At 36.7% G+C, this 26,881-nt stretch overlaps 1 protein-coding gene and 1 non-coding gene across 3 annotated transcripts; one reads left to right on the forward strand and one right to left on the reverse strand.

Annotated features, from left to right (window-relative positions):
* Positions 1-295: 295 nt before the first annotated feature.
* Positions 296-16,355, forward strand: LOC122318538 (protein transport protein Sec24-like At3g07100). 2 transcript variants are annotated; one of them, XM_043135984.1, is made up of 14 exons: positions 296-402; positions 1,335-2,422; positions 2,512-2,650; positions 2,969-3,159; positions 3,824-3,931; positions 4,025-4,228; positions 4,518-4,749; positions 10,001-10,150; positions 12,830-12,986; positions 13,811-13,938; positions 14,016-14,338; positions 14,424-14,609; positions 15,379-15,646; positions 16,008-16,355. In XM_043135984.1, the coding sequence occupies exons 2-13, from the start codon at positions 1,388-1,390 to the stop codon at positions 15,610-15,612; spliced, it is 3,087 nt and encodes a 1,028-aa protein (XP_042991918.1). In that variant the 5' UTR covers positions 296-402; positions 1,335-1,387; the 3' UTR covers positions 15,613-15,646; positions 16,008-16,355. The 2 variants fall into 2 exon arrangements, with proteins under 2 accessions (XP_042991918.1, XP_042991917.1); XM_043135983.1 differs by having other exon boundaries at positions 324-574.
* Positions 16,356-23,475: 7,120 nt separating this feature from the next.
* LOC122274810 lies at positions 23,476-23,582 on the reverse strand. The gene has a single exon (XR_006228354.1). It is a non-coding gene; the product is annotated as a small nucleolar RNA R71 (small nucleolar RNA).
* Positions 23,583-26,881: the final 3,299 nt, after the last annotated feature.

A 26,881-nucleotide genomic window follows, 5' to 3' on the forward strand; every position in this document is an offset into this window, starting at 1 on the left:
CCCTACTAGAGGGGTGGAAATGCAGGTGGGCTGGGTAACGGGTAACCAACCAATATTGTTGCATGTAAAACAATGCTCATACACAAGTTTTTAATTTATTTTATGAAAAATAATATTTATCATCACTTTAATTGTTATCATTTTATCATTTTTAAATATGATATTAAATAATTTAGTATAAATAATAAATATTTTTTAATCATTTAATATGATATAACAAAATAATTTTAAAATAATAATTAAAAAAGTAATAATATTTCGTATATTAAAATTATATGCAACTCTATGCATTAAAATCAATTTGATGTAAAATTATAAGCTTTCTTGCGTCGAACTCGATACAGCACGCACACTCTCACGTCCTCCGTCTCTCTCACGCTCTCCTCCTCCGATCCATCCCAGGTGCCTATCTCTCTTCCTCTCTAGCCGGTTTCGATCTCTTCCGATCTCTCTCTACCCTCTCACTGTCTGGAGATCCTTGAAGTCAGAATTTCATTTGTTCTCGTCTCATTTGTTGCTGAAACTTAATAGCTACCCGTATATCTGTTTCCAAGTGCACCAATTTTAGTCTATGGTATGATTTTTTCCGCATAAAATGTAATGGGTATTTGTTATTTGATCGATTTAATTCGATTCTATTCATTACAGTTGGTTTAGTATACAATTTGTTAATGATTTGACCAGTTTGGTCAAGTGGGCTTTGTGAATTCTGGTTTGAATTTCTTTTTTACTGAGTGGAACTCTATAATTTTACTTGTTCCGGAATTGGGGGTTCTGATTGTCAGCTATTATGATCCAATTTGTGGTCTGGGACTTTTAAAAACAGTGCTGTTACTTGTTACTCCATTGATGTATATTTCCCCCCGTCTTGTTTTTTAACGCAATCATACTAAACTATCTTTGATTCTTTTCATTATGATTTCCTATTGATGCATACATTGATTGTAGTGCTTCTATTATCTTTCCCTTGTTTCTGGGAAGATTTGTAAGTCTAATTTTCAGATACGATGCTCGAAGATAAGAGTTATGCGGCAGTTACATGCTGGTCATTTTCTTGCTCACCATACAGTCGATTGATTTCTTGAGCTCTTAGTTTGTGTTCCACGAACTAATAGAGAAAATGCTTATGCTTGCAGTAGCTCGCTGATGAGGTTGATGCATAGGTTCTGGTCTACTTATGCTGATTCTTCAATCAGTGTTTAGATTTGCTTTGCGTTGTTATGATTATTTCCTATCTCCTGATGTTATGCAGTTCTCAAGGGTGACAATGATTTTTAATTGCTTCTCTATATTAACCAACATGTCTCTTGTGTTGCTTGTTTTCATGGGTTTAGGTCATGAGAGGGTTGCTATAACAGAAAGACCAATCGTTTATTTGTAAAGCCTCATGGGGACTGAAAATCCTGGTCGTCAGCAGTTTCCTGCAAGACCTGCTGCTACGCCTTTTGCAGCTCCTCCTCAGAATGTGATGCCTTTTTCATCATCCGGTCCCTTGGTCAGATCAGAGTCCTCTGGTTTTAGAAGTACTCTACCAGCTGGTCACCAGCCTATGATGCCTCCATCCATGCATATGGATGGATCACAAGTCTCCGGATTTAGATCTCCACCGATAGCTAGGTTTAATGATCCATCTGTGCCTTCCCCACCAACATCAAGTGTCCCAGCCACAGTTGGACCATTTCAGCGTTTCCCAACACCACCTTTTCGCTCAACAGCTCAAGTACCACTTTCACATGCCCCGCCAGTGGGGCAACCACTAGCTCAACCTCCTGCACCGTCAGTTTCCTTTCGTACACAGCCACAAATACCTCTTGTACCAATGGGATCTCCACCTCAAAGTCTAAATTCTGCACCACCCAACATGAATGTTCCTTACTCTTCACCAGATTCAACGGTTCCAGCTCCCAGACCCAATTTTCAGTCATCTTTTCCTGGACACATCCGTTTGCAATCTAACGCAGATTCACAAGCCCCACCTATACAGTCTCCTTTTTCTGCTCACCAAGGAGGTTATGCACCCGCCCCTCTACCTTCTTCATCCCCTTTCCTTGCTCATCCTGGTGGTTATGTTCCACCTCCGCCAGTGTTAGCACCCATGGGTCTGCAGTCGAGGGACCAGATGCAGCATTTTGGCTCTGGACCTCCAATTGGTTCTATCCAAGGTTTGATGGAAGACTTCAGCTCACTCTCCATTGGGTCTGTTCCTGGATCAATTGACCCAGGAATCGATCCCAAAGCACTGCCGAGGCCATTGGAAGGTGACGTGGAACCAAAATTGCTGGCTGAAATGTATCCTATGAACTGCGATCCTAGATATCTTCGACTTACTACTAGTGCAATTCCAAATTCCCAATCTTTGGCTGCAAGGTGGCATTTGCCCCTTGGAGCCATTGTTTGCCCACTTGCAGAAGCTCCTGATGGGGTGAGTGTCTCTAAATCCAGGATGATAAATAATGGCCATTATTGTACATGCTGTGATGATTACCTTTTTAATTGGTCTTATCTCTTCAGGACGAAGTGCCAGTAGTTAATTTTGCTTCAACAGGCATTATTCGATGTAGAAGATGTCGCACATATGTGAATCCATTTATCACATTTACAGATTCTGGGAGAAAATGGCGCTGCAGCATTTGTTCTTTACTGAACGATGGTAATAAACTTGACATAGCACCCCCCCCCCCCCCCCCTTTCTTCTTCCCCGCCCCCGCCCATAAACAAAAAAAAAGCCAACTTTAAATAGTTGCATCAAAGAGTGATGTAATATTTTTATTATCAGGGAAAATGAGCTAGCACTGCAATTTAGTGTCAAAATCAATGATTCTACTTGCTGCATGGTGCAGAATTTTTGCCAGATACTCTCATTTGCAATTGCATTGTTACTAATTTGGTGGATCATGATTGGTTTGTAGATCTCCTTTTCATTGTTCTTGTGGTACAAATACTAATTTATGTTGTGTCTCGTGTTCAGTTCCTGGTGAGTATTTTTCCCATTTAGATGCCACTGGCAGAAGACTTGATTTGGATCAGCGGCCTGAGCTTACAAAGGGTAGTGTCGAATTTGTTGCTCCAACTGAATATATGATGCGGCCTCCAATGCCTCCAGTGTATTTTTTCCTCATTGACGTCTCTATCTCTGCAGTAAGAAGTGGTATGATTGAGGTAAGCACTTCCAGTTATACATCAGATTTTGCTGCAACTCAATTTACCATCTAAAAACACTTTTTTCTTTCATAACTCAAATACAGCCATAGCAATTTTAGGGCATATGTGTCTGATACTATATTATCACATAAGTTTTATTTGTGTTGCAGTTTATTCTATGGCATAACAGCATACAGACATTCTTAGATCTAAGGAAAATATTGATTGCGAGTGCTATGTTTCATTTATTAGGTCATTTTAGAAAAAAATATTTTCTTTTGTTTATGTTGCATGCGTTGTGCAAATGGTATAAATGATTAGGCACTATTAGCCGTTTTAGCCATGTGGATATCTTCACCTTTAAATGAGGGAAGGTCTTGGGTTCAACTCATTGGAGGGCTGGGATTTTGCACCTGGTGGATTTGGGGGAGGTTACCTCCATTGTGAGTTTGTAGTTTTGGCATATTATCTTACATGGCACCAATGCAGTAGGATTTGCAGTTAACTGCATCAAAGCACAAGTGATGTGATTATTAAAAGCTTCCCTTTCTAAGGTGGTTTTTCTATTAAATTGAATAAAAATTGTTATTCTCTGTAAAATTATCTTCAATAAGATCTTGTTTGGACGGATATTTTTTTTTCCTAATTTGAACTTACGTTAACCTCTATGATTTTTATGCAGGTTGTGGCCCAAACAATTAGATCTTGTTTGGACAAGCTCCCTGGCTTCCCCAGAACACAAATCGGATTTGCAACTTTTGACAGTGCAATACATTTTTATAACATGAAGGCATGCACTATGTGTTACTACTGGTTGATATGGTTTTTTCCCTGCTTCAGCCAAAACACTTTCTGAATGCTTTATGGGTTTTTTCATGTGCAGTCATCTTTGACACAGCCACAAATGATGGTTGTCTCAGATCTAGATGACATATTTGTACCATTGCCAGATGATCTCCTTGTCAATTTGTCTGAGTCAAGAAATGTGGTGGAAACATTCCTAGATAGCTTGCCCTCCATGTTTCAGGACAATATGAATGTGGAATCTGCTTTTGGTCCTGCTCTTAAGGCAGCTTTCATGGTTATGGTATGTTAATTTTATCCTTGCAATACTCTTGCAAAGCTACACAAATTTCTGTCATTTCGAGCTGTCGTTCAATTACTTATCAAAAAAATTTTATCCTTGCACATTGCTGTAACTTTGGCCGTGCATAAATATAATTATTGTTTGTTGCTAATATTTGCATTTCTTACTTTTTTTAAAAAGTAATATTTTCATTTCTTGAGTGATGAGGTCATCAAATTATTTGCTTATCCCTCCTGGACACACTTTGGTTATTCAGTCCATCTCCATTAACCCTGTTCTCTATTTGCAGAGTCAACTTGGGGGAAAATTGTTAATTTTTCAAAACACACTGCCATCTCTTGGTGTTGGCCGCTTGAAATTGCGTGTAGACGATCTTCGTGTTTATGGAACGGATAAAGAACACATGTTAAGACTTCCAGAAGATCCATTCTACAAGCAAATGGCTGCTGAATTAACTAAGAACCAGATATCATTGAATGCATACGCCTTCAGTGAAAAGTACACTGATATAGCCTCTTTAGGTACATGCTTTGATTTCCTTTGCTCTGTGCATCTGTTTTTGGTGACTAAAGTCTAAGCTGATATTCAAAAGATTTTGGAGCATTTTTTTTATATTGACATTTCATTATTATTTTTGAACTTCAAACATGTTGCAATTTTCTGTCATTGTGGTGAATAATGTCGCAAATTCGGTTTTATCATATGTTTTCACTTCGAGAAGGGAATAGAGAACTAAAAAGACTCACTTGGTCTGGCAACTATGGCTCAAGACATGGGATTTCTATTTGTGATCAAGTCAAGTGGAGGGTGTTGTTGGATTCTTTATGAAGTTTAAGTTACTATCCTAGAATGTAAATTGCTTGAGTGAGATTGACAAGCACCTTGGGATTGAAAGTCTACTTTGTCAATGGACGGTAGATAATTGTGGTATGCTCCCTCTAGGTAAGGTTTGAACCCTTGGGTGCAAAAGAATTTTAAGGGCCACATTCTATGGGTGAAGAGCTAATGATTTACCTGATCTGTATGATGGGGATGCATTATATGGGTCGGGTCTGGGGTTAACCGGATTAAAGACATGTTGCATTTGCACGGTGTCTGAATTCCTCAAAAAAGTCAGATAATTTTTTGTTTGCAGAAAACCAAGCTGGATTTTGTCTCTAGATGCATGGTTTGAAGCTTGTGGGGTTTCCATCATGTGGGTTGGATCTAGGGCTATAATTGAGCCAAGCTAAGCCGGTCTTTGGCTTGCCGAGCTCAGCTCGACTCAAAATACTCGAGCTCGAGCTCGAGCCCGAACCCGAGTTCGAATTTTTTTTTTTTTTTTTTTTTTTATTCTTTGTTCAAGCTCGACTCGATAAGCTAAACTCTTAACTCGAGTTCGAGCTTAAGCTCGTCCCACAAACAAGTTCGAGTCGAGCCGAGCTGAGCTCGAGCTTGAATTTTTTTTTTTAAATAAGATTTAATAATTAATAAATTAAATAAATAAAAAAATAAAAGATCTAATATTGAATTTATACAACTAATAAGTAGAACCTCTATTGAATTGTAAAATTTTAAAAAATTTATAAATAATTAATATCAAACTAGTTGGTATTTATCTAAAATAACAATATATTATATACCTACATATATTATTAATACATACATTTAAATATGATAGCATATATCTATTTCATATATGGTTCCTATATGCTGGTATATGAAATTATTAAATTTTTTTGACTAATTATTATACAAATTATAAAATATACCTATGAAATATATGCATTATATAAACATAAGTAATTAGATTACATATTATATATTTAATTATAAAAGTGGTATGCTCATAGTATTAGCTAATACATATATATATATATATGTATATATACATAGGTGTATGTATATATTTATCAATCTATGAATTAGTTTTAATCGAGTTGAGCTAATGAGTCGACTCAAGCATAAATGAGTGGGCCTTAATGAGCCTTAGCCGAGTCGAGTCGAGTTTTGTCAGGTATGTCTCATTTACAAATCGAGCGGGTATCTGCTTTCACAAACGAGCCTTTTTTTTCACTTGTCGAGTTCGATTCGAGTTTAACCAAGTGGGCTATCGAATAGACTGGTTCATTTACAGCCCTAGTTGGATCTATTTAGCTCCCAATGGGCATCTGGCAGGATAATAGGGGTGGAGAGGAAATTGGAATAATGTGTCAATACAGTTTACCGTAACTTGTTTTATAGAAATGTAGAGGATGGTTTCTCTTCTGTTTTTGTGGCTACTTATAGGCATAACTTTGGACAGTGAGAGAAGGTATTTGTGGGAGGAGCTGGCAGGTCTTTGTAGTTGGTGGATACGACCTAGGGCTGTTGAAAATGTTTGAACTCCAACTCCAATTTGGACTTGGAATTCGGATTTTTGGAAAAGTCGGAATTCAGAGTCCAATAGAACTCTGCAACACAAACTCTAACTCTGGTTTTCATATAAAAAATCAAATTATTTTATGTACATATTCTAAAAGGTGCCATAATGATAAAATATTCTTTAAACAGCCCAATTGCTATCATTTGAATATCCTTAGATCTGACCTTCTTTGTTTGAGCCACCTGAACCACATAAACTAGCCTTATTTTCTTTTTGTTAACCATCTAAACAGTGTGGTATCTTTCCATTTAAACAGCATCGTTTTAGTAAACTTAATTCCAGCTTGAAGTTTCAATTCCCATCTCAATCTCTCTTTCTCTTGAGTCAGTGTCTCCCTCACTTACGCACTTGCCCAGATTCTCCTTGTCTCCCCTCTACCTCAATGGCCCTTTGGGTCTCTCTCTCTCTTGGAGTCAATCGCATTCCATAGGTCTAGAAGCTCCCTAATTTGGAGACCAGTGTGGTGATCATCAAGTCGAATTGGCAAAGAGCGCAAATGTGTCTTCATTATTTGGGACAATGGTAGAGAGCATTCTTGTGCTTGGCAAGGCAAAAGAGAGGATCTATTTTGAGACACCATGATAATCCAATGAATCTGTTGTAATCTATTGTTGTAATTAAGTGCTTTAGATTTGATTGATTATTAGGTTGTTGAGAAAGTGTGAGCAAGGACTTGAAAACTTGGCAAACCTATTTGGTTGTTTTACTTAGTTTTCCTCACATTATTACAACCAAATGCACCACATAATACACAAAGGAATCATCTTCCACACAGCTGTCACTTGAGAACACATTTTCAAAGCATCGTCCATTCCCCTCATTCCATATGCACCACATAAGGCATAGAGGCACCATCTTCCAAACCTCCGCTACTTGACGATTTCCTTGTATTCCACTCCAACAAGCCAACAGATCCACCACCTTCTTAGGCATCACCCAAGCAATGTCTAGCCTTACAAAGATATGATCCCAAAGAGCCTTCGCCATGTCACAATGGAGTTTTCTTCACCTTATTGATGAGGATTGAGGTCACATTTTTGTTTTGCTTAGTTTGTATTTCGTTTAGGTAAAAAAGGAAGTTTGCTTAAATTTTGAATCTTTTGCTCTCTTTCTCTCAAATTTTAGGTTCCATTTAATTTTGAATCTTCCGTATTTCTTTTAGTCTTGGACTTTGCTTTTCAACTCTGACTCTGCTTTGATTTTCATAAGGCAGGGTAGGGCCCTCTTTTGAGTCACAGTCGGAATTGAGCTTTGCCCTAGTATTACTACTGAGTTGCATCAATTGGGATTTCAATGTCACTTGATTTCTGAGTGAAAGATCGGTCAAAGCTCATCTTTTCCATGCTATGGTGGATTTCTCAGGTGTTTTTTTTTTTTTTTTTCCATCTTTGAGCAAGATCTTATGGATCTTTCTCTCATTGGAGGTTCCTTCACATGGTCAAATAATCCATTATCTCCATTATATTTCGATATTTCCATGGAAGCTCTCCACAAAATGTTATTAGCTAATGTTGGTGGAGGTTTTCTCTCCTTAGAGTAAGGCCTGCTCTTCAATTTTCGAGGGAAGTTTAACATGAGAGTGAAACCTTGTAGAAAGGCGTGGTGGATTATAAATTTCAATGAGGTACATGGACCTCTTGAGGTAGGGCCATGGAAGAATATCAGGGAAAGGTTATAGGGTTTTTTTTCTAGTCATATTAGATGTGATACCTCATATGATAAGTATAAGAGTGGGTGGTGTATGGAATCCCACATTGCTTGGGAAGATGAAGTTATTGCTCTTTATAAGGTTTCGATGGGGTTCTAATTATATCAATGACTAGTTCTTTTGGAGTATAGGTCATGTGGTTTGGGCGTTCATGGGATCCCACATTGCTTGGGAATGAGAAATTCTTGCTCTTTATGGGGTTCCAATGGGGCTCCAATTATATCATTGACTAGTTATTTTGGAGTATAAGCCATGGGGTTTGGGCTTTCCATTGGGGCGTTACATAAGAACCAAGGTGGGTAGTGCTCTAGGACTAAACTTTGGCATGATTTATTGTACTGTGACGGAACCCTCAAACAACTTCCGAATAAGTATATGGTATTTTGTGTGTGCAAGAGGCTTTAGTGGCTGATCTATTTGAGTTCTCCAGTGGCTTTCCTCAGTGGAATATTAGTTTTGCCCGAGCAGCTCCTAGCTGGGAAGTTGATGCCTTCACAAAGTTATTCAACCTTCAAATCTTATCTTGGAGGTGCATATAAGATTCTTTATGCCCTTTCTTGGAAAGGAAAGTTCACTGTTCGATCTTTTTTCTATAGTTCTTACACCCAAGAATAGTACTCTTTCCCAGGGATCTTATCATGAATAACTAAAGAAATATATTATTGTGACAGATTGGTGTTGTATGTGCAAAAAGAGTGGTGAATTGAGATCATTAGTGCCTTGTGGAATGACTTTTCTGGTTGAGTTGGTTTGGCTTGGGTTGTGCCTAGAACCTCTGCCAATTTGAGAGGAATATGTGGCAGCTCACAAATTGTAGTATGGAAAATGGTCCTGACTGTCTAATGTGGCGTATTTGGAGGGATGGAGGGAAGGAATGATAGAAACTTTATGGACCTCAAGCAGACGGTGGAGGAGCTTAAATTTTTATTTTTTTTTTCAATACTCTATTCCTTTGTGTAGCTTCCATATATTTTAATGGGCTTAGTTTTCATTAGTTTCTTGCTGCCTTTTCTATATTTTTAGATATTCCTCTTGTATAGGTCCTGTGCACTTACGTTTTCTTTTGAACGTGTCTCATTGTACACCTCTTGATATTTTTAGAGAAGATCTTGGTATCCACCTGCAGATTTTTTTTCCATTACAAATGTAGTGCATGTGGCCTGCAGTTGGTACTGAGGTAGGATGGTTGATTGGTCTACTAAAGAGTTCGGCATGGGCTAGAAGATGTTGGTCCTAAATTTGTAACTTAAAAGATTTCCTTAAATATTCCTTTGAATGTTCGAGTCTTACACAGCTGTGTCATGCAGTGGATGTGCTGATAATTCTACTTGTGCCCAAATTTTGACTATGAAATATGAACGTAGGATGCTTTCTTTTGGTAATTTGTGGCCATGTAACGTAGACTGATTATGAGCATATTTATAACTCACTTGTATAAAATAAGTCAACTGTGAACTTTCAGATCTTTTCTTTCTGCTATCTCTGCGCGTTTTTGCTAGTACATTTGTTTGTACTTTTTAGTCTTTTAGATGCTTTGCCAGGTATATCCAAGCTTATTCCTATGCTGCAGAAGTTTTGACTTATAATGTGTAAAACCTCCCTGATATTCCAAAAAAAAGGAGACATAATATTGACTATTTTTTAATACTCTTTAATGTAGGAGCTCTTGCAAAGTACACCGGAGGTCAGGTGTATTATTATCCAAGCTTCCAATCTGCCACTCATGGAGAGAAGTTGAGACATGAGTTATCCAGAGACCTTACAAGGGAAACTGCCTGGGAAGCTGTCATGCGGATAAGATGTGGAAAAGGTCAGCCTATTCATTATATTCCATTGCAGTTTTTATCCCATACATTTTTTTTTTTTTCAAAGAGCCGAGGTCACTTGTCCAATAGTGACCCCTTCCCACTTTTATTAAAAAAATCCTCACTTATGGCGGAGGAATACCCAAAGAAACAAAGACCCTGAGATCTTAAACCTCAGGAATAAAAAACCCCAACAACCCAACAAACAATCCCTCATAACCAAAATCAAGATCAACATCTAAGACACAAGACACAAGCATCTTTTGCTTTTTGCTTTTTTGACATCAAGACGCTAGCTTTTAATTTCATAGATTTGAGACCTGAGTTCTTTCTGAATGTAAATTCAAGATCCCTAGCACAGTGTTGATTCTTTAAATGGAACTGCTACCTCTGTTAACAGTTATCTGATGCAGACCATCATTCCACATTATATCTAATCTCCCACAAATTTGTTGATAATTCTGAGGGGTGTCAATTCATGTCGGGTCATCAATCAGTCAACTCTAACTCGACCCAAATAACAAGACATGGCAGTAGAGTTTGGGTCATTCGGGTAGTGAGTCATAGGTTTGTGTCAGGTGACCCATCTTTTTGCCACTTTTCATTGTTGTTGAAACATTTTATAATGGATTTACTTTAATCATATAATAATTATATGTATTTTTCATGAATCATTTTCTTATTTGCTGTCACTCATCTGCAGCATACATTGACAATATCAATAGGATTAAGAATATATTATAAATTTGAAATGTTTAGATTGTCCAGATATATTAGGTTTTTAGTAGTAGGTATTTCCTTTGTATACATCCTGTGTACTTTGGCTTATGCCTATTTCTTGGGAATAAAATCTTCTATTACTTATAAAAAAAAAAAAAAAAGCCAATTATTTTATAAATTTGAAAAACCAACAAATTTTTACAAAAACTCAAAAAGGAAATAAATCATATATCAACTCTTGAGGTCCTTGTCGGTAGATGTGACAGATTGGAGTGAGCTTAAACTATCATCTTGCAGTAGTCAATGCCAAAACACCAGAATGGAGGTTTCACGATTAGTTAGAGTTTCAATTTTTGAGATTTCAATTTTGGAGGGTCTTTGGTACAATATTTCTTGCAATACAAAAGTCAAGGAATTAATCAATTGTGAATTTGTTGAACTCACCCAAGGGATTAATCACTTGTGAATTTGTTGAACTCACCCAATTAGATATTTTTTTCATTACATTAATATTTAGAGTTTAACAGTTATTAAAATTTATTCATGATTCATGTATCATCTCAGGTTTTCCTAAAATAACCTAATTGATAATCAGGTCAATCGGGTTCATGTCAAATTGACTCCAGTCAAATTAAGTTTGAACCTAACTCTATTATTCGTGTCGGATTCATGGATTGTGCCAAAGATTGCCAACTCTAAAAATTTCCCCATTTGGCACGCATGTGAAGGCACATGACTGCTTTAAGCTAAAGTTTAGCAAAAATGATCTCATTCTAACTTCCCTTCGGCTTGAAGATCATCTTCCGCATCCATATCAAAGCCCCAAAGGGAGAGATTTTCAATAGAGAGCTTGGGTGGCCAGATACGATCACGCTGGTGTAGGGAGGAGAAGAGTCAAAGGAGACTATATCTGCCAGAAAGAAGGTAGTGACCGGCAATTGGATGGGAGAAGACAGTATCTATATGTTCTCTGCAATGTTCAACGATGCAAGCAGCTAATTTGACGTTCTTGTGTCTTGTAATGCCATCGTCTGGGTCTTTATCTGAATATTTCCAGGATCATGTCTTCAACCATGAAGAAATTTGTGGTTTCTTACTATACTGAAATTATTCAGATTACGGGTAGCTTACCAGCAATTATTTCCTAGGGTACCACAGAATTGTCCTCATGCTGATTGTTTACTTCAACAGAGCCATCGAGTTTATATTCACAGGCAAAAATGTTCTAATACCCAAATGCAGCAATGCCCCATGTGCATGGGTAAATGTTTCGAAGTAACTGGATTTACCTCTGACAAATAGACCCACTGAATCTCCACAAAGGACATGCCAAAAGGTTGATGTATTAAGTGCATACTTGGGAACAGAATAAGCAAGAGCCCTATCATGCACCTTCAATTAGGGATTGAGATATCAGTTTACTGAGGCCTGGTTTTCAATTTCCCCTTTCATATTTCTGGGATTACTTCAGTTTCGTTTTTTTTTTTTTTTTTCACTCCTCTTGGACACGTCAGCTTTTTTTAGTTATCGAGATGACACATCTGCTTTTTAATTGAACTGTGTGACACTTAGGCTAACTACAATTCCATGCTGGCAACTTCCATTAGTAATATGATGGAAACATATGGGTGGTCGTGAATTTACCTCAAAAAAAAAGAAAAAAAAACTCAGGGCTTAAGTCTATGAGATTAAAAGCTGTGTTGTTGATGTCAAAAAAGCAAAAATCAAGAGAAGCATGTGTCTTGATCTCCATTATGCATTCATACATCTAGACATGTTGAGAATGAACGGGCCTATTTGCAAAAGTGTAGGTCTATTCTAATGGTTTTGATTATTTTTTAATATCATCATTCAATGTCCATAGGGCAAGGCCTAATCGAGCACTCCCCTAACTTGAATAATTTATACCTATGGGTTTATTGCTATGTGCTTAATATGCTGATTCTGTTTGTTTATACTTCTAGGGGTCCGCTTTACATCTTATCACGGAAACTTTATGCTAAGATCTACGGATTTAATGGCGCTTCCTGCTGTAGATTGTGATAAAGCATATGCAGCACAATTATCTCTTGAAGATACATTACTGACAACTCAGACAGTATATTTCCAAGTTGCTTTGCTGTATCCTTGTGTTGAAAATTCTTGATATGTTCTCTGATGTGTACATGTAGACATGCATATAAGATGTTACTATGTTTGATGAGTCATATAATCAAAAATCACAGATGATGTTGGACAGTTGTAGCCATGTAATTAATGAGCTTCCCCCGCCTTCTCCCCCTCCCCAATAATTTGCATAAAGAATGCTTTAGAAGAAGAAACTCATTTGATGATTCTTATGCTGATATTCTTGTTCCTGGATTTTAGGGGTCTGTTTTAGTCATAATTTTTTTTTTTTTTTTATTGCCGCCGGGTGTCCAAGAACAGCGTCCCCACTAATCCTAGGGATGCACAGGCCTTTGGCAAGAAGTTTCCCACAAGTGCACCTTGGATAATTGTCCAATGGCCCCTATAGATTGTTTGCACCCAAGGTGATGTGAACCTTAGACCTGGGGGGAGCATACTCTCCAGTCCAAGGCCTTTACCGCTTGAGCCAACCCCTAAGGGTTTTTTAGTCATAATTATCATCATGATCTTTTTTTATTCAGGAAACTGTGATGTTGCATGGTCTCTATAATGTGAGAGCCGCATTCCTTGATATTTAAGGGACTTTTGCAGTTGCCTTTTCTTCTAATAGGCATGAGAATAAATTTCCATACTGATTTTGTGTTGGACATTATCTTCCCTGCTGCACTAAATATCGTCTGGGACATTTTTTCTTGTTATGGCCTTTTATTCCAGGACTCTTTTGACTTTCTAGATTGTAAGGATTCCATTTAAATACTGTTGGTTTGGACATTTTGATGAAGTTTTAAAGTGATGGAATTGGCCTTAACCATATATAGATATACTGCATCTTGTGGAGAAAGGCGTATTAGAGTACACACAGCAGCTGCACCAGTGGTTGCAGATCTGGGAGAGATGTATCGCCAGGCTGATTCTGGTGCCATTGTTTCCTTGCTAAGCAGGCTAGGTACAGTTACCTAAGCTGATGGCAGTCATGTTATTTTTCATTTTTATTTTTTTAATATTAATTAGCATAACCTGCAGCAATTGAAAAAACATTGTCCCATAAGTTGGAAGATGCTCGAAACTCTCTGCAACTAAGAATCGTTAAAGCTCTTAAAGAATATCGAAATCTCTATGCTGTGCAACATCGTTTGGGAGGCAGGATGATATATCCGGAGTCTCTGAAGTTTTTGCCTTTGTATGGATTAGCAATTTGTAGATCAAAGCCTCTTCGTGGAGGGTATGCTGATGCTCCACTAGATGAGTGCTGTTCAGCAGGTTACACAATGATGTCTCTACCGGTTAAGAAATTGTTGAAGCTTTTATATCCTAGATTGGTTCGACTTGACGAGTATCTTCTGAAGGTAATTATAACTGGACTCAAGAATGCACTCATGATGACATTAGTCTGAAAATTCTCAGAATTTCTTCTGCTTCTCATATTTGCAGGCATCTACCCAGGCTGATATCAAAGATCTTGAGAAAACATTACCTCTGGCTGCTGAGAACTTAGATGCCAGAGGTCTTTATTTATATGATGATGGGTTTCGCTTTATTCTATGGTTTGGTAGAGCTCTCTCACCTGATGTAGCTATGAATTTACTTGGGGCGGACTTCGCAGCAGAATTATCTAAGGTATGCCAGATCACAACAAATAACATAATATTTTTGTAAAAAATTACAGTATCCACCCTCCATCAGGAACAAAACAAAAGACTACAATGATCTTCATTACCATTTTTGTCTCCATGTGGCTTGACAATTATCTTAGCTAATTTGATAGCTTTACTTATCAAAAAACATTTATGCATGAAACCCTTGATCTGGCGATTGTGTTTATCAAATATCCTCACTTGTGGTGGAGGAAAATCATGTGTATTACAAACCAGAGCACCTTGGTGGTTCAATGATATACCAAAAAGCCCAAAACCAAGGTGCTAAAATAAAAACCAAAAATACTTATCAAAAAATAAAAAATAAAAACCAAACCAATAAGAACTACCGTCAAACACAATCAATCCTTTATCTAGCTTATGAACTTCTTTTTCTTTTGCTTCTGTGGTGGACATTGATCTGCCTATGCATGTCCTTGGGGACTGGGCTGTTTTGGGAAGTTCCTTTTGTATGACCTTGGGTTCAATCTTATGTCTTTTATTGATAAAAAGTTTTGTTCTTTTGTGTTACTGGCTTTGCCATTCTTTGATCAATATAATTTGTTTATTTATCAAAAAAAAAAAAAAAAGTTTTGTAGTTTTGTTTATCTTGAGAATCTGACCAGCTTTTTATTAGCCCAAGCCTCTGCAGCAATAGTGCAATGAATTTTCACATTAGTCTGAACCTCACCGACTCAAGGTATAATTGACCTCTCCTGTTGTTGTCTTCTTGTGTTGTTTTTGAGAATCAGGTTAACCTTTATGAACATGATAATGAAATGTCGAGGAAGCTGATGAGGATAATTAAGAATTTTAGAGACAGCGACCACTCATATTATCAGCTGTGTCATCTTGTAAGACAGGGGGAACAGCCCAGGGAAAGCTTCCTTCTTCTTTCCTATCTTTTGGAGGACCAGATGGGGGGTGCTAATGGTTATGTCAATTGGTTTCTACAAATACACCGGCAAGTTCAGCAAAATGCATGATATGATAAGTTCAGTAAAATCTGTTAATATACAGGTAATGACTTCTAATGTCGAGTTTGGCATTTTACTTTAGAAGTTGATTTTTTTTGTTTGAGAGAGAGAGAGAGGACGGTATCCCACCTTGGAAGTTGATTCAGTACATGGCCAACCTGTTCTACGGATCAATTACAGATTTTCTTTTTGCATGGTAGAACAAAACCATGATACTCAAGGTTAAACTCCGTGTTGCGCATCGTTATGGAATTTTAGGAACTCCCATGCTTCAGATTGTTTTTTATTTGTTTTCAGAATGTTTCTGGATAAAAGCGATAAACAGCCATCTCTTTGTTTTAGAAGTATAATATTTGTTAAATGATCTTTGCTTTCTGATGCCTTCCTTGAATTGAATTCTGCAGGGTCCCAACAGGCACCTTCTGCACCTCATACACTAGTTGATGGAGCATATTCTTTTTATCAAAATCATGATCAATTTGAGTGATGGTTAACTTGATGAACTGGTCACCAGACATATTGAAAGATTTGTTTGTCCTTCACAGGATCAGGATGTAAAAATTAGGGAAGATGTAGTCTTAAAATTGAGAAGAAAAACAAACTGAGTGAATTTTTTGTCTGCGATTTTTTTAACTATTTTTAGCCATTTTTCTAATCTGTGTTTTATTTTGATTTTCTTTTTCCCAACATGCCACGATTGTTTTGGAACAACAGTTTTCTTACTAAATTATTTGATTCTCTTCACTTACAAATTATAAAGTATTTTTCCTTTTGATATCTCTGTATTAACATTGAAAACAAAACACAGGTAAGTAGGGATCAGATATGATACTCATAATTTTGGAGGGGTTAACGTATAACTTATATTTTAATATGTGGAGGTATGTAATATTTTAAATAGTTTGATGGTTATACTGCAAAAATGTTAGTCGAATCAAGCACTATTGATGGACTTGGTTAGATTCAGATCGGTTGATTTTTGGTGATCGAGACCTTGGGTTAGGTTTTGAAATTCAATGATAACCGACCAACCCGTTTTGTATCTAGGTGTCTTGCAATTTGTCAAAGGATTGAATTTTAAGATAACAGTAAGTGCTTTTCTTTTTTATTAAAAAAAAGAGGAGGGGGGGGGGGGGGGGGGGGGGGGGGAAGGATGTGGAGGATTTTGAATCTAAATTTTTCATTCGGAGAACCAGGTTGTTAATGTAGTATTTCGCATGCCTTTGAGTTGTGCTGTCTTGGGCTTGAGGACACAAAGAAAACATTGCGAAGGGGGTTGTGGTGGTGTCAGAGATATATGCCACCTCCACCGTGCCTCCAGTTAGATGCCATAAATGTGGTGTGACCTTCTAGGCCGTCGGCCTGTGACAGGTGTGATATATCGGATCTCTCCTCCATCCTTTCTTGTTGTCAAGGGATCAAGGGTCTCCCGCTTATACCGCCCACCTGTCTGTTCGAACTTTTCGGAGCTAGGTGGTGCAGGGGAGAAACTTGGACAGTGTGTCCCATGTTCACAATCCTTTAGGGTTTAGGGACCCTCTATAGGTCGAGGGGGTTGCCTAGTTGGCTCAAGCCCCTTGCATTTAGACCTTTGTTCCTGGGCCTCAGGCTTGAGAGAAAAAATTTTCTAACACGGATCATATGTTATCAGATCATTAGACACTTAGTAGATAATATTCAATTTGATACCAAACCTTAGAGCTATTAACAATTGGAATGTAAAATTTATTTTTCAAATCATGTCATTTCATATAAACATTTTGTTAAATTTGTTATCTACGTTGACTTATAAATAAAACTATATAAAACTATATAAATATTTTATTAAATATATTATTAACGTTGACTTATAAATAGAATTTTCTTTCTTTCTTTTTTTAATAAAGGGTGGTTTAGGGTTTTGAACCCAAGTTTTTCTAAACGCAGGTTTGGTAAGTAAGATGATAATTTGAATTGAAATGAAAGTTTAAAATATTATTTTTGAGTATTATTATTGTTTTAAAATTTAAAAAAGTTGTATTGAAATATGAAAAAGTTAAATTATTTATTATATTTTATGTAGAAATTTAAAAAATTTATAATAATAAGATAAAAATTTTGAATTTAAATATATCTTTCAAACCTATCCCGGAGAACTGGCTTTTGGCCAGAATTTCTAAATAGTTAAATGAAAACCACTATTTATTATTTAGTTGGACATTTAGTCATTATTAGGGGCTGATTGTTCCACCGCCAGTGTCATTAGGAGCGTTGATCCTCCAACAGCAGCCAGTTTTTCTTTTTATTAGGCTCTAAGTGGGGTTGGGGGAATTTTTTTTCTTCTTTTTTAATTATGACTGCTTATTTGTTGTTTACCGGTTTCTACCCATCCCACTTCTCTAATCATTACCTAATTTTTCTCTCATTTTCATCACTCTCAGTGAAATTATAAGAATATATACTAATGATGTTTAAATGGAAAAAAAAAACTTTATTAATTAATTAAAAAAAATATAAATCAATCAACATAAAACCTTACCTCAATTTTTATTTTTGTAATACATAAAAATTTAAAAAAAAAATAGATTTTACAAGATCCAAAAGAGTAGTTACTAAATCTACTAACTCCCAAACAATTACCAAACAAAAAACAAGTTAATAACTCTTGTAAAAACAAATTAAGGAAATAATACTTACAATCATAAATATATAAGTGCTGTATAATCATTTTAAAAAATTGAATAAATACGGGACTCACATGAAAAAAATAATTAATTTTTTAATAATAAATCTCTTTATTTTTTAAAACGACTGTATGAAAATTTTATATTTTATAATTATATGTATTATTACTCAAAATGGACAAACATGTACGTTAAGAGAATTAAAAAAAATAAAGAAGAAAGGCATATGCTCCAATTGTAATGGTTTATCCTAAGGCAACCTGCCTAATTTTTCTACATCATATCGTTGACTCTACATCATATCGTTGACTAAAATATCATGTCTGCTTATGGCACAAAGATGGTAGCAATTTTGCATGTATATTCGCATGTTTCTGAAAATGATTTGGACGCTCCTGACGAAAGAGGCGCCCGTTGCGAAAAGACCATGTTAGCCTCAGGGGACATATCTGTTAAATTTTTGAAAAGCTATAATTGCAAAAAGAATGTTTCCAAGCAATTATGTCGATAAATGATTATATGAACAATAATTAAAGGTGATTTTATATAATTTAAAGGGATTATATGAATGGACCTAAAAGTTCCCTATCTTAAAATAAAGAATAAAATTGTAGGCATAAACTCCGCGTATATCTTTTTTTTTTTTTTTTTATAATATCAAATGCTTTATTCACAATAAAAATATATACATACAAACAGAATTAGAAGTCGAAAACAAGCGTGCCATACAATCGATTCAATAGAATTATTGTTCGAATTCTGGGGTTTATAATAGAAGAGAGGGACACAAAATAGGTATTGCAAAATATATATTATTCGAGTAAATTTCTTGAATAGCATTAAGGCTACATTTGAATGTTGAGCTTAATTAAGATAAGTTGAGTTATTTATGAATTGTAATTAATTGAGATGGTAAAGTAATTTTTATGAGATTTACTTAAGATGAGTTTAGATGTTAAGATAAGTTTAGATTTGTTTATAAAAAATTGAAAATAGTTGTGGACCCTGCATGTAAAGAAGTGTTGAGTTGAAAAATGTTGTCGGTTAAGTGTAAGAAGGTTTTGAGTTAAAATGAGTTTAGTGATTTAATAGTTGTATTTGAATGTTAGATTCAATTTAAAATTAGATTGAACTAAATTGATCTCAGTACACTCATCAAGTCCCCATGCTTGTAATACTCCTCCAGTTTTGTCTACATGCTACATGCCACCTAACTTGGGAATGAGTGAATTTCATGCATATACGTGATTGTTTCAGTTACTTAGAGATGATCTAAGTTGATAAACACTACACAAGATAGACATCACCTGATGATAATCTCATATAGTGCTAATCTAATTCAACAGGAAACCTCTATATATATCAGGTAACCCCAAAGACGGTACATTTTTAAATTCTAAATTACTTGTGTGATACATTTTACTCATTTAAGTGTCGGAATGTTTCGAAGCGTATCATGCTGGAGTATCTTTACATTGTGCAGGTGAATGGTTGCATTTGCGGTGGTGGGACACATCCTTAACAGACCTCTTTACTAGCTTGAGAGAGGAATTTATTACGCCAACTTTTAATTCTATCCTCCATTCTCACTTTAATACTACAGAAAGCTTTGTACTTTGACCTCCCCTCTCAGCTTCATCACATATTTGAGTCCTAATAGTCTGAGCTATAGATTCCTTCGCCTCTCTTTTAGTATTACAACTAAAAAACAAAGGGGTTTTATTCAAATTCAGCTTTTGACCTGAAGCCATTTCATAAGTATTCAGAATACCCTCCAAAGTTCTCCATTGATACAATTTAGCTTTGCAGAAATCAAACAATTATCTGTAAAAAGCATATGACTTATACTGGTACCTCCCCTACTAACCTTCACCCCTTTTAATGACCCTCGAGACTCAGCTTGTTGTAATATAGAGGAAAGTCCTTTAGCACACAACAAAAACAGGTAAGTGGACAAAGGATCCTCTTGCCTTAAACCCTCTAAAGGACTAATTAATCTACTACCTTATCCATTGACTAGAATTGAATACTGAACAAAAGATACACACACCATAATTCTCTCCACTCATCTATTACTGAAGCCTAATCTCAACATAATAGTTCTCAAATAGTCTCATTCAACCTTATCATAAGCTTTTGACATATCCAGTTTGATAGCAATAATGCCCATTTTTCCTTTTAATCTAGATCTTATGGTATGAGGAGTCTCATAGGCAATTATAATATTATCAGAATTTAGTCTACTAGGAATGAAAGTACTCTGATTATAGGATATAATTTCAGGTAAAAACTATTTTAATATATTTGCTAATGTTTAGCCGTTAGTTTATATACTATATTACTCAAACTAATGGGTCTAAACTCACTAGTAGATATAGGTCTCTCAATCTTAGTGATTAAAACCAAATTAGTGTGATTTAGTTCCTTAATAAACTAATCTATATTTAGAAAATCCAGAATTGTAGCAACAATCTTGAAAAAAATAGGGACTAAAGCCATCCGGGCCAAGAGACTTGAAAGGAGCCATTTGTGATAAGGCCATTTCAACTGCAGCCCTCACAAAAGGCTTATCTAACTTTTGGTTCATATCCCTTGTAACTTTGCATCTTAGATCAGCTAACCTCCCCCTCCACCATCTCAATAGAAGGATTACCTGAAAATACTCTCAAAGCTCAATAGTAAAACAGCAATCAAAATCGAATTTCCTCCTAACTCTGTCCATACGTGAGGTTGTTAGTAATGTTTCCATTAGGAAAACCACCTTGAGAGACTTATTCTTTACCATGAGGTAAAGATCATGAACTGTTTAAGGGTTTCCAAGCCCTCAATAGTTCCAACTGAGTAGACTCATGATCCCCGGTGAGGCTGCCTAGCATCCTCCGCTGATATGACAACAGTTGCCTTAGTCTGAGCCCCATCCATTCCCTTCTGTTTCTTCTTAAATTCACTAACTTATTCCTTATCACATAAAAATAAACCATCACATGTCTTCTAGTACAGAGAAAGAAACACTGACCCGAACTTCCATGGGCTCTAGCCTTTCGCTTCCACGTTCCCCCCTTTGAAGCACCTTCGTCTATCGAACCTAAATTCCCTTCACTCACTATTGCAGTAGTAGCCATTAGATCCTTGCTATTCTAAGCAACCCTTTGCGAAGCCCTTGTACCGGCCACTTATAGATAAAATAGATAAATTGAACCGTGTCTATTAAGAGTTATTTTATTTTCAAACAGGTGTGTAAAGCACACTATTTACATTACTTAAATATTAAGATTTGATTTATAAAATTTAAAATTTATATTCCAAATCAAATTATAACATGTAAGCATTGTACTATTGATGACTTGCAAAAATTTCGTATTGCAGATTTTACAAGTTTGCTCAAGCGGAGGCTTTTGGCCGCTCGAGCGAATTCAAGCAGATTCAAACGCTCGACTGTCGCTCGACAGGGAGCTCGAGTGAGTTGCTGAAAAACCAAGATCGTTCGAGCAGAGACATTGGACGCTCGAGCGAAATCAGGCAGAGTCGAACGCTCGACGTGCGCTCGACACCCCGCTTGAGCGAACATCGTATTTTGACAGATCTAGGGTCTTCCGCCGTTAGACGATATAAAATGGATTTTTCACTCTATGGCCGTACTTTTTGACTGGAGAACACCTTTTGGGATTGAAAAAGACAGTTAGAAGGATTCAATTCAATTGTTTTGGAGAGGGAATTCCAATTCAAACGCTCATACGTTGGAATCATACACGAGCACAGACGGGAGAAAAGCATTGAATCGTTTCCTTGGCCGCTCGACAGTGAGTTCGAGGAGTATTTTTCAGCGTTTATTTTCTTCCAATCTTTTCAGAACAATTATGGTGAATTCGTTTATGTTGAATTTCATTTCTAGCATGAGCTAAATTTTATTCATTCTAGGAAAACGATGTAACCTATTTCCGAACTATGCTTGATTGTCTATGCTAATTTAAGGAAATTCTCTCTTTGTTTATCTTATTTATTCTGAGTTTATTGCTTCTAATTAACTGGCCATTGATTAGATGATTTTTAATCTTGTGATTTGTTATCGAAAGAGGGAATCATAGGGTAGATCTTGAATATTTCAGCATAGGTAAGTATAGAGATCGAAAGACTTGTATGAACCTATGTAGTAATTAAATCATTGGTTTTATTGCTTTCTTACTTTATTAATTTGCATATTCTTGTGTGAATTGATGAACAAGAATAATTTCCAATTGACTATCGAAAGAGGTTGTTGGATGGATTAGAGATTTACTAATGAACAAAAAGAATTAAATTAAGTTAGCTGGATGAGAAAAGCATAGTGAAGAATTAGGTGAAATCGATTTCCTAGAAGTTTTCTTTCCCATTAATTTGATCTTCGAACGTCAGTTTTATTTTATTTGCGTATTACTCTCTGAGTTGATCTTAGTTTAATTGGCAGCTACAAAAGTCTTAGTGATTCCTCTAGATAAAATTGAGATTAGTATAATTTTGGTATTTGGCAAAAGTAAGGTACCAATCCCTGAGGACGATACTCTTCTTATCACTTTATTATAAAACTACGATAATGTGCACTTGTAGTTTTGCACCGATCAAGTTTTTGGCGCCGTTGCCGGGGATTGGTTTATTCTTATTCTTTTTGTCAATATCGATACAAAATAGTCTTGGTTTTTAATTTAAAATTTTATTTTAATTTGTTCTACAGGTGTGTTTTTGACGTTGGATGCGCCGTGCTAGATCCCGTGATATTATTCCTGTTGATCCAGAGATTAAAAGAACTCTTAGATCACTAAGAAGAAATAAGATACTAGCCATGGCTGAAGAAGAACGTGAGGCACTACCACGCACCTTGAAAGACTATGTACGACCAGTTGTGAATGGAAATTACTCGAGCATAATGCGTCAGACAATTAATGCCAACAACTTTGAGCTCAAACCAGTTTTGATTAGCATGGTGCAGCAGGCTCAATTCAGCGGATCGCCACTGGATGATCCTAATATTCATTTGGCAATGTTCTTAGAGATTTGCGACACTATGAAGATCAATGGTGTTCCTGAAGATACCATTAGACTGAGATTGTTTCCTTTTTCTTTGAGGGACAAGGCTAGAGGTTGGCTACAATCTCTACAACCGGGAAGCATCATTAGTTGGCAGGACATGGCTGAGAGGTTTCTTGCTAAATTCTTTCCTCCTGCAAAAACAGCCCAACTCAGGAGTGAGATTGGCCAGTTCAAGCAAAATGATTTTGAGTCACTCTATGAAGCGTGGGAAAGGTATAAAGACTTAGTTTGACGTTGCCCACAACATGGATTGCCAGATTGGTTGCAAGTTCAGATGTTCTATAGCGGGTTAAATGGGCAAACTCGAACTATAGTTGATGCTGCTTCTGGTGGCACTTTGATGTCAAAGACAGCTGAGGGTGCTACTGTCCTTTTGGAAGAAATGGTCTCAAACAACTATCAATGGCCAACTGAGAGGACTTTGGCTAAGAAGGTTGCTGGAATTCATGACTTGGAGCCGATAGCAGCCCTTTCAGCTCAAGTAGCTACTTTATCTCATCAGATTTCAGCCTTGACAACACAAAGGATACCACAAAGTACAGAATATGTTGCATCTACAAGTATGATAGTTCCAAGTAATGAAGCGAGTCAAGAACAAGTTCAATACATCAACAATCGGAACTACAACTATTGTGGTAATCCTTTGCCAAATTACTATCATTCAGGGCTTAGAAATCATGAGAATTTGTCATATGGGAATACAAAGAATGTGTTGCAACCTCATTCTCCTCCAGGATTTGATAGCCAACCAAGCGAGAAGAAGATGTCACTTGAGGATGCCATGGTTTCCTTTGTTCAGGAGACCAATGCAAGGTTTAAAAAGACTGATTCACGGTTGGACAACATTGAGACTCATTGTAGCAACATGGGAGCCACTATGAAGAATCTTGAAGTGCAAATTGGGCAACTAGCCACGACCATCAATGCCCAACAAAGAGGAGCTTTTCCTAGCAACACTGAAGTGAATCCAAAGGAACAATGCAAGATCATCACACTTAGGAGTGGAAAAGAAATTGAGAGGTCACCATTAAAGGAGAGCAAGTCCACCCCTACCGCTGCGAACAATGGCCAAAGCAAAGATCAAGTAGAAGAAGAGGAGATTGTCAATGAAACTGACTTGCCTCCAGCAATTTCATTTCCTGACAATCCTCATATTCTCTCTCCTCCACTTCCTTACCCTCAGCATTTTCAAAAGCAAAAATTAAATAAGCAATTTTCTAAGTTTTTGGATATTTTTAAGAAAATTCACATAAATATTCCTTTTGCAGATGCCTTGGAACAAATGCCAAACTATGTCAAATTCCTGAAGGACATCATTTCCAAGAAGAGAAGATTGAAGAAGTTTGAAACAGTAAAGCTTTCTGAAGAATGCAGTGCCATTTTTCAAAAGAAATTGCCTCAAAAATTAAAAGATCCGGGGAGTTTCACTTTGCCTTACACTATTGGGAATTCATTTTTTGATAGAGTTTTATGTGATCTTGGTGCTAGCATTAATCTTATGCCACTTTCTATATGCAGGAAATTAGGACTTGGAGAGATGAAGCACACACCAATTTCCTTGCAACTAGCGGATCGATCCATCAAGTATCCACGTGGAATCATAGAAGACGTATTGGTAAAGGTGGATAAATTTATTTTTCCTGCTGATTTTGTGGTGTTGGACATGGAAGAAGATGAAGAAGTCCCACTAATTCTTGGCCGACCATTCTTGGCTACGGGAAGGTTTTTGATTGATGTTCAAAATGGTGAATTGACATTGCGAGTTAATAAGGAAGAAGTTATGTTCAACATCTACCAAGCCATGAAATTTCCAAAAGACCCAAGTACTTGCTTTCGGGTAGATATCATTAAGCAATGTGTAGAAGAGGCATTTCAAGAAGATATGTCATCCGATCACCTAGAACGTTGTATCACCACTTCATCTCATGCTTTTGATTTTAATAATTCTACTGTTTTTTAATCTGACTTGTCTTTTGTTAGTGAAGAATTTCTCTACTATGTTTTTGCTTTGGGAGCATTGCAGCAGGTTACATCACTTAGTAATGAAGTGGGGAAGATAGAAGCCAGTGGTACCAAAGGCTGAATCTGAAAATGCTAAAGAAAAGATGTAGAAAAGTACAACTCCGGAGTTGAAGAAATTACCTGATCATCTTCGCTATGCGTTCTTGGGGGATAGTGATACATTTCCAGTGATTGTTGCTACATCACTCACACTCGAAGAAGAGGAAAAGTTGATGCGTGTATTGAGGGAGCATAGAACAGCCTTGGGATGAATTATTTCTTACATAAAAGGAATAAGTCCCTCCATTTGTATGCACAAGATTTTAATGGAGGAGCTTTACAAGCCAACGATCGAGTACTAAAGAAGATTAAATCCAGCAATGAAGGAAGTAATGAGAGCTGAAATTTTGAAACTCCTTAATGCCGAAATCATTTATGCTATTTTAGACAGCTCATGGGTAAGTCCAGTGCAAATTGTACCAAAGAAGGGTGGAATGACGGTGGTGAAAAATGACAATAATGAGTTCATTCCTACAAGAACGGTCACGGGATGGCGTGTATGCATGGATTACCGCAAGTTGAATAAAGCAACAAGGAATGATCATTTTTCACTTCCATTCATTGATCAAATGCTGGATCGATTGGTTGGGTACTCCTATTATTATTTTTTGGATGGTTATTCGGGGTATAATCAGATTGCTATAGCTCTTGAAGATCAAGAGAAAACTACATTCACATGCACCTATGGAACGTTTGCTTTTAGGAGGATGCCCTTTGGATTGTGCAACGCCCCTGCGACATTTCAACGTTGCATGATGGCTATCTTTTCTGATATGGTGGAAGATATAATGGAAGTTTTCATGGATGATTTTTCAGTTTTTGATACATCTTTTGATCATTGTTTGCATAACTTAGCTCTTGTTTTGCAAAGATGTGAAGATAAGAATCTAGTCCTGAACTGGGAGAAATGTCATTTCATGGTTCAAGAAGGGATCGTGCTTGGCCATAGAGTGTCATCTAAAGGAATTGAGGTGGATCGAGCCAAAATTGCAATCATAGAGAAATTACCACCTCCGAAGAATGTGAAGGGAATCAGAAGTTTTATGGGACATGCGGGATTTTATAGAAGATTTATCAAAGATTTTTCTAAACTCTCTAAACCTTTATGTAATCTTCTTGAGAAAAATTCTGCATTTGACTTTGATGTTGTTTGTTTGCAGGCCTTCAATGCACTCAAGGAGAAACTAATTTCAGCACCAATTGTGATTGTGCATGATTGGAGTCAAACTTTTGAAATTATGTGCGATGCAAGTGACTTTGCAATTGGAGCAGTGTTGGGGCAAAGGCGAGACAAGCTGTTTAGAGCCATCTATTATGCAAGCCGGACATTGAATGAAGCTCAGTTGAATTATACGACAACTGAGAAGGAGATGCTTGCTGTGGTGTTTGCTTGTGATAAATTTCGGTCCTACCTCATTAGTACAAAGGTGATAGTGTTCACTGATCATGCAGCACTTTGCTATTTGTTTGGCAAGAAGGATGCTAAGCCT

The sequence above is a fragment of the Carya illinoinensis genome, chromosome 8 (assembly GCF_018687715.1).
Source record: "Carya illinoinensis cultivar Pawnee chromosome 8, C.illinoinensisPawnee_v1, whole genome shotgun sequence".
NCBI lineage: Eukaryota > Viridiplantae > Streptophyta > Magnoliopsida > Fagales > Juglandaceae > Carya > Carya illinoinensis.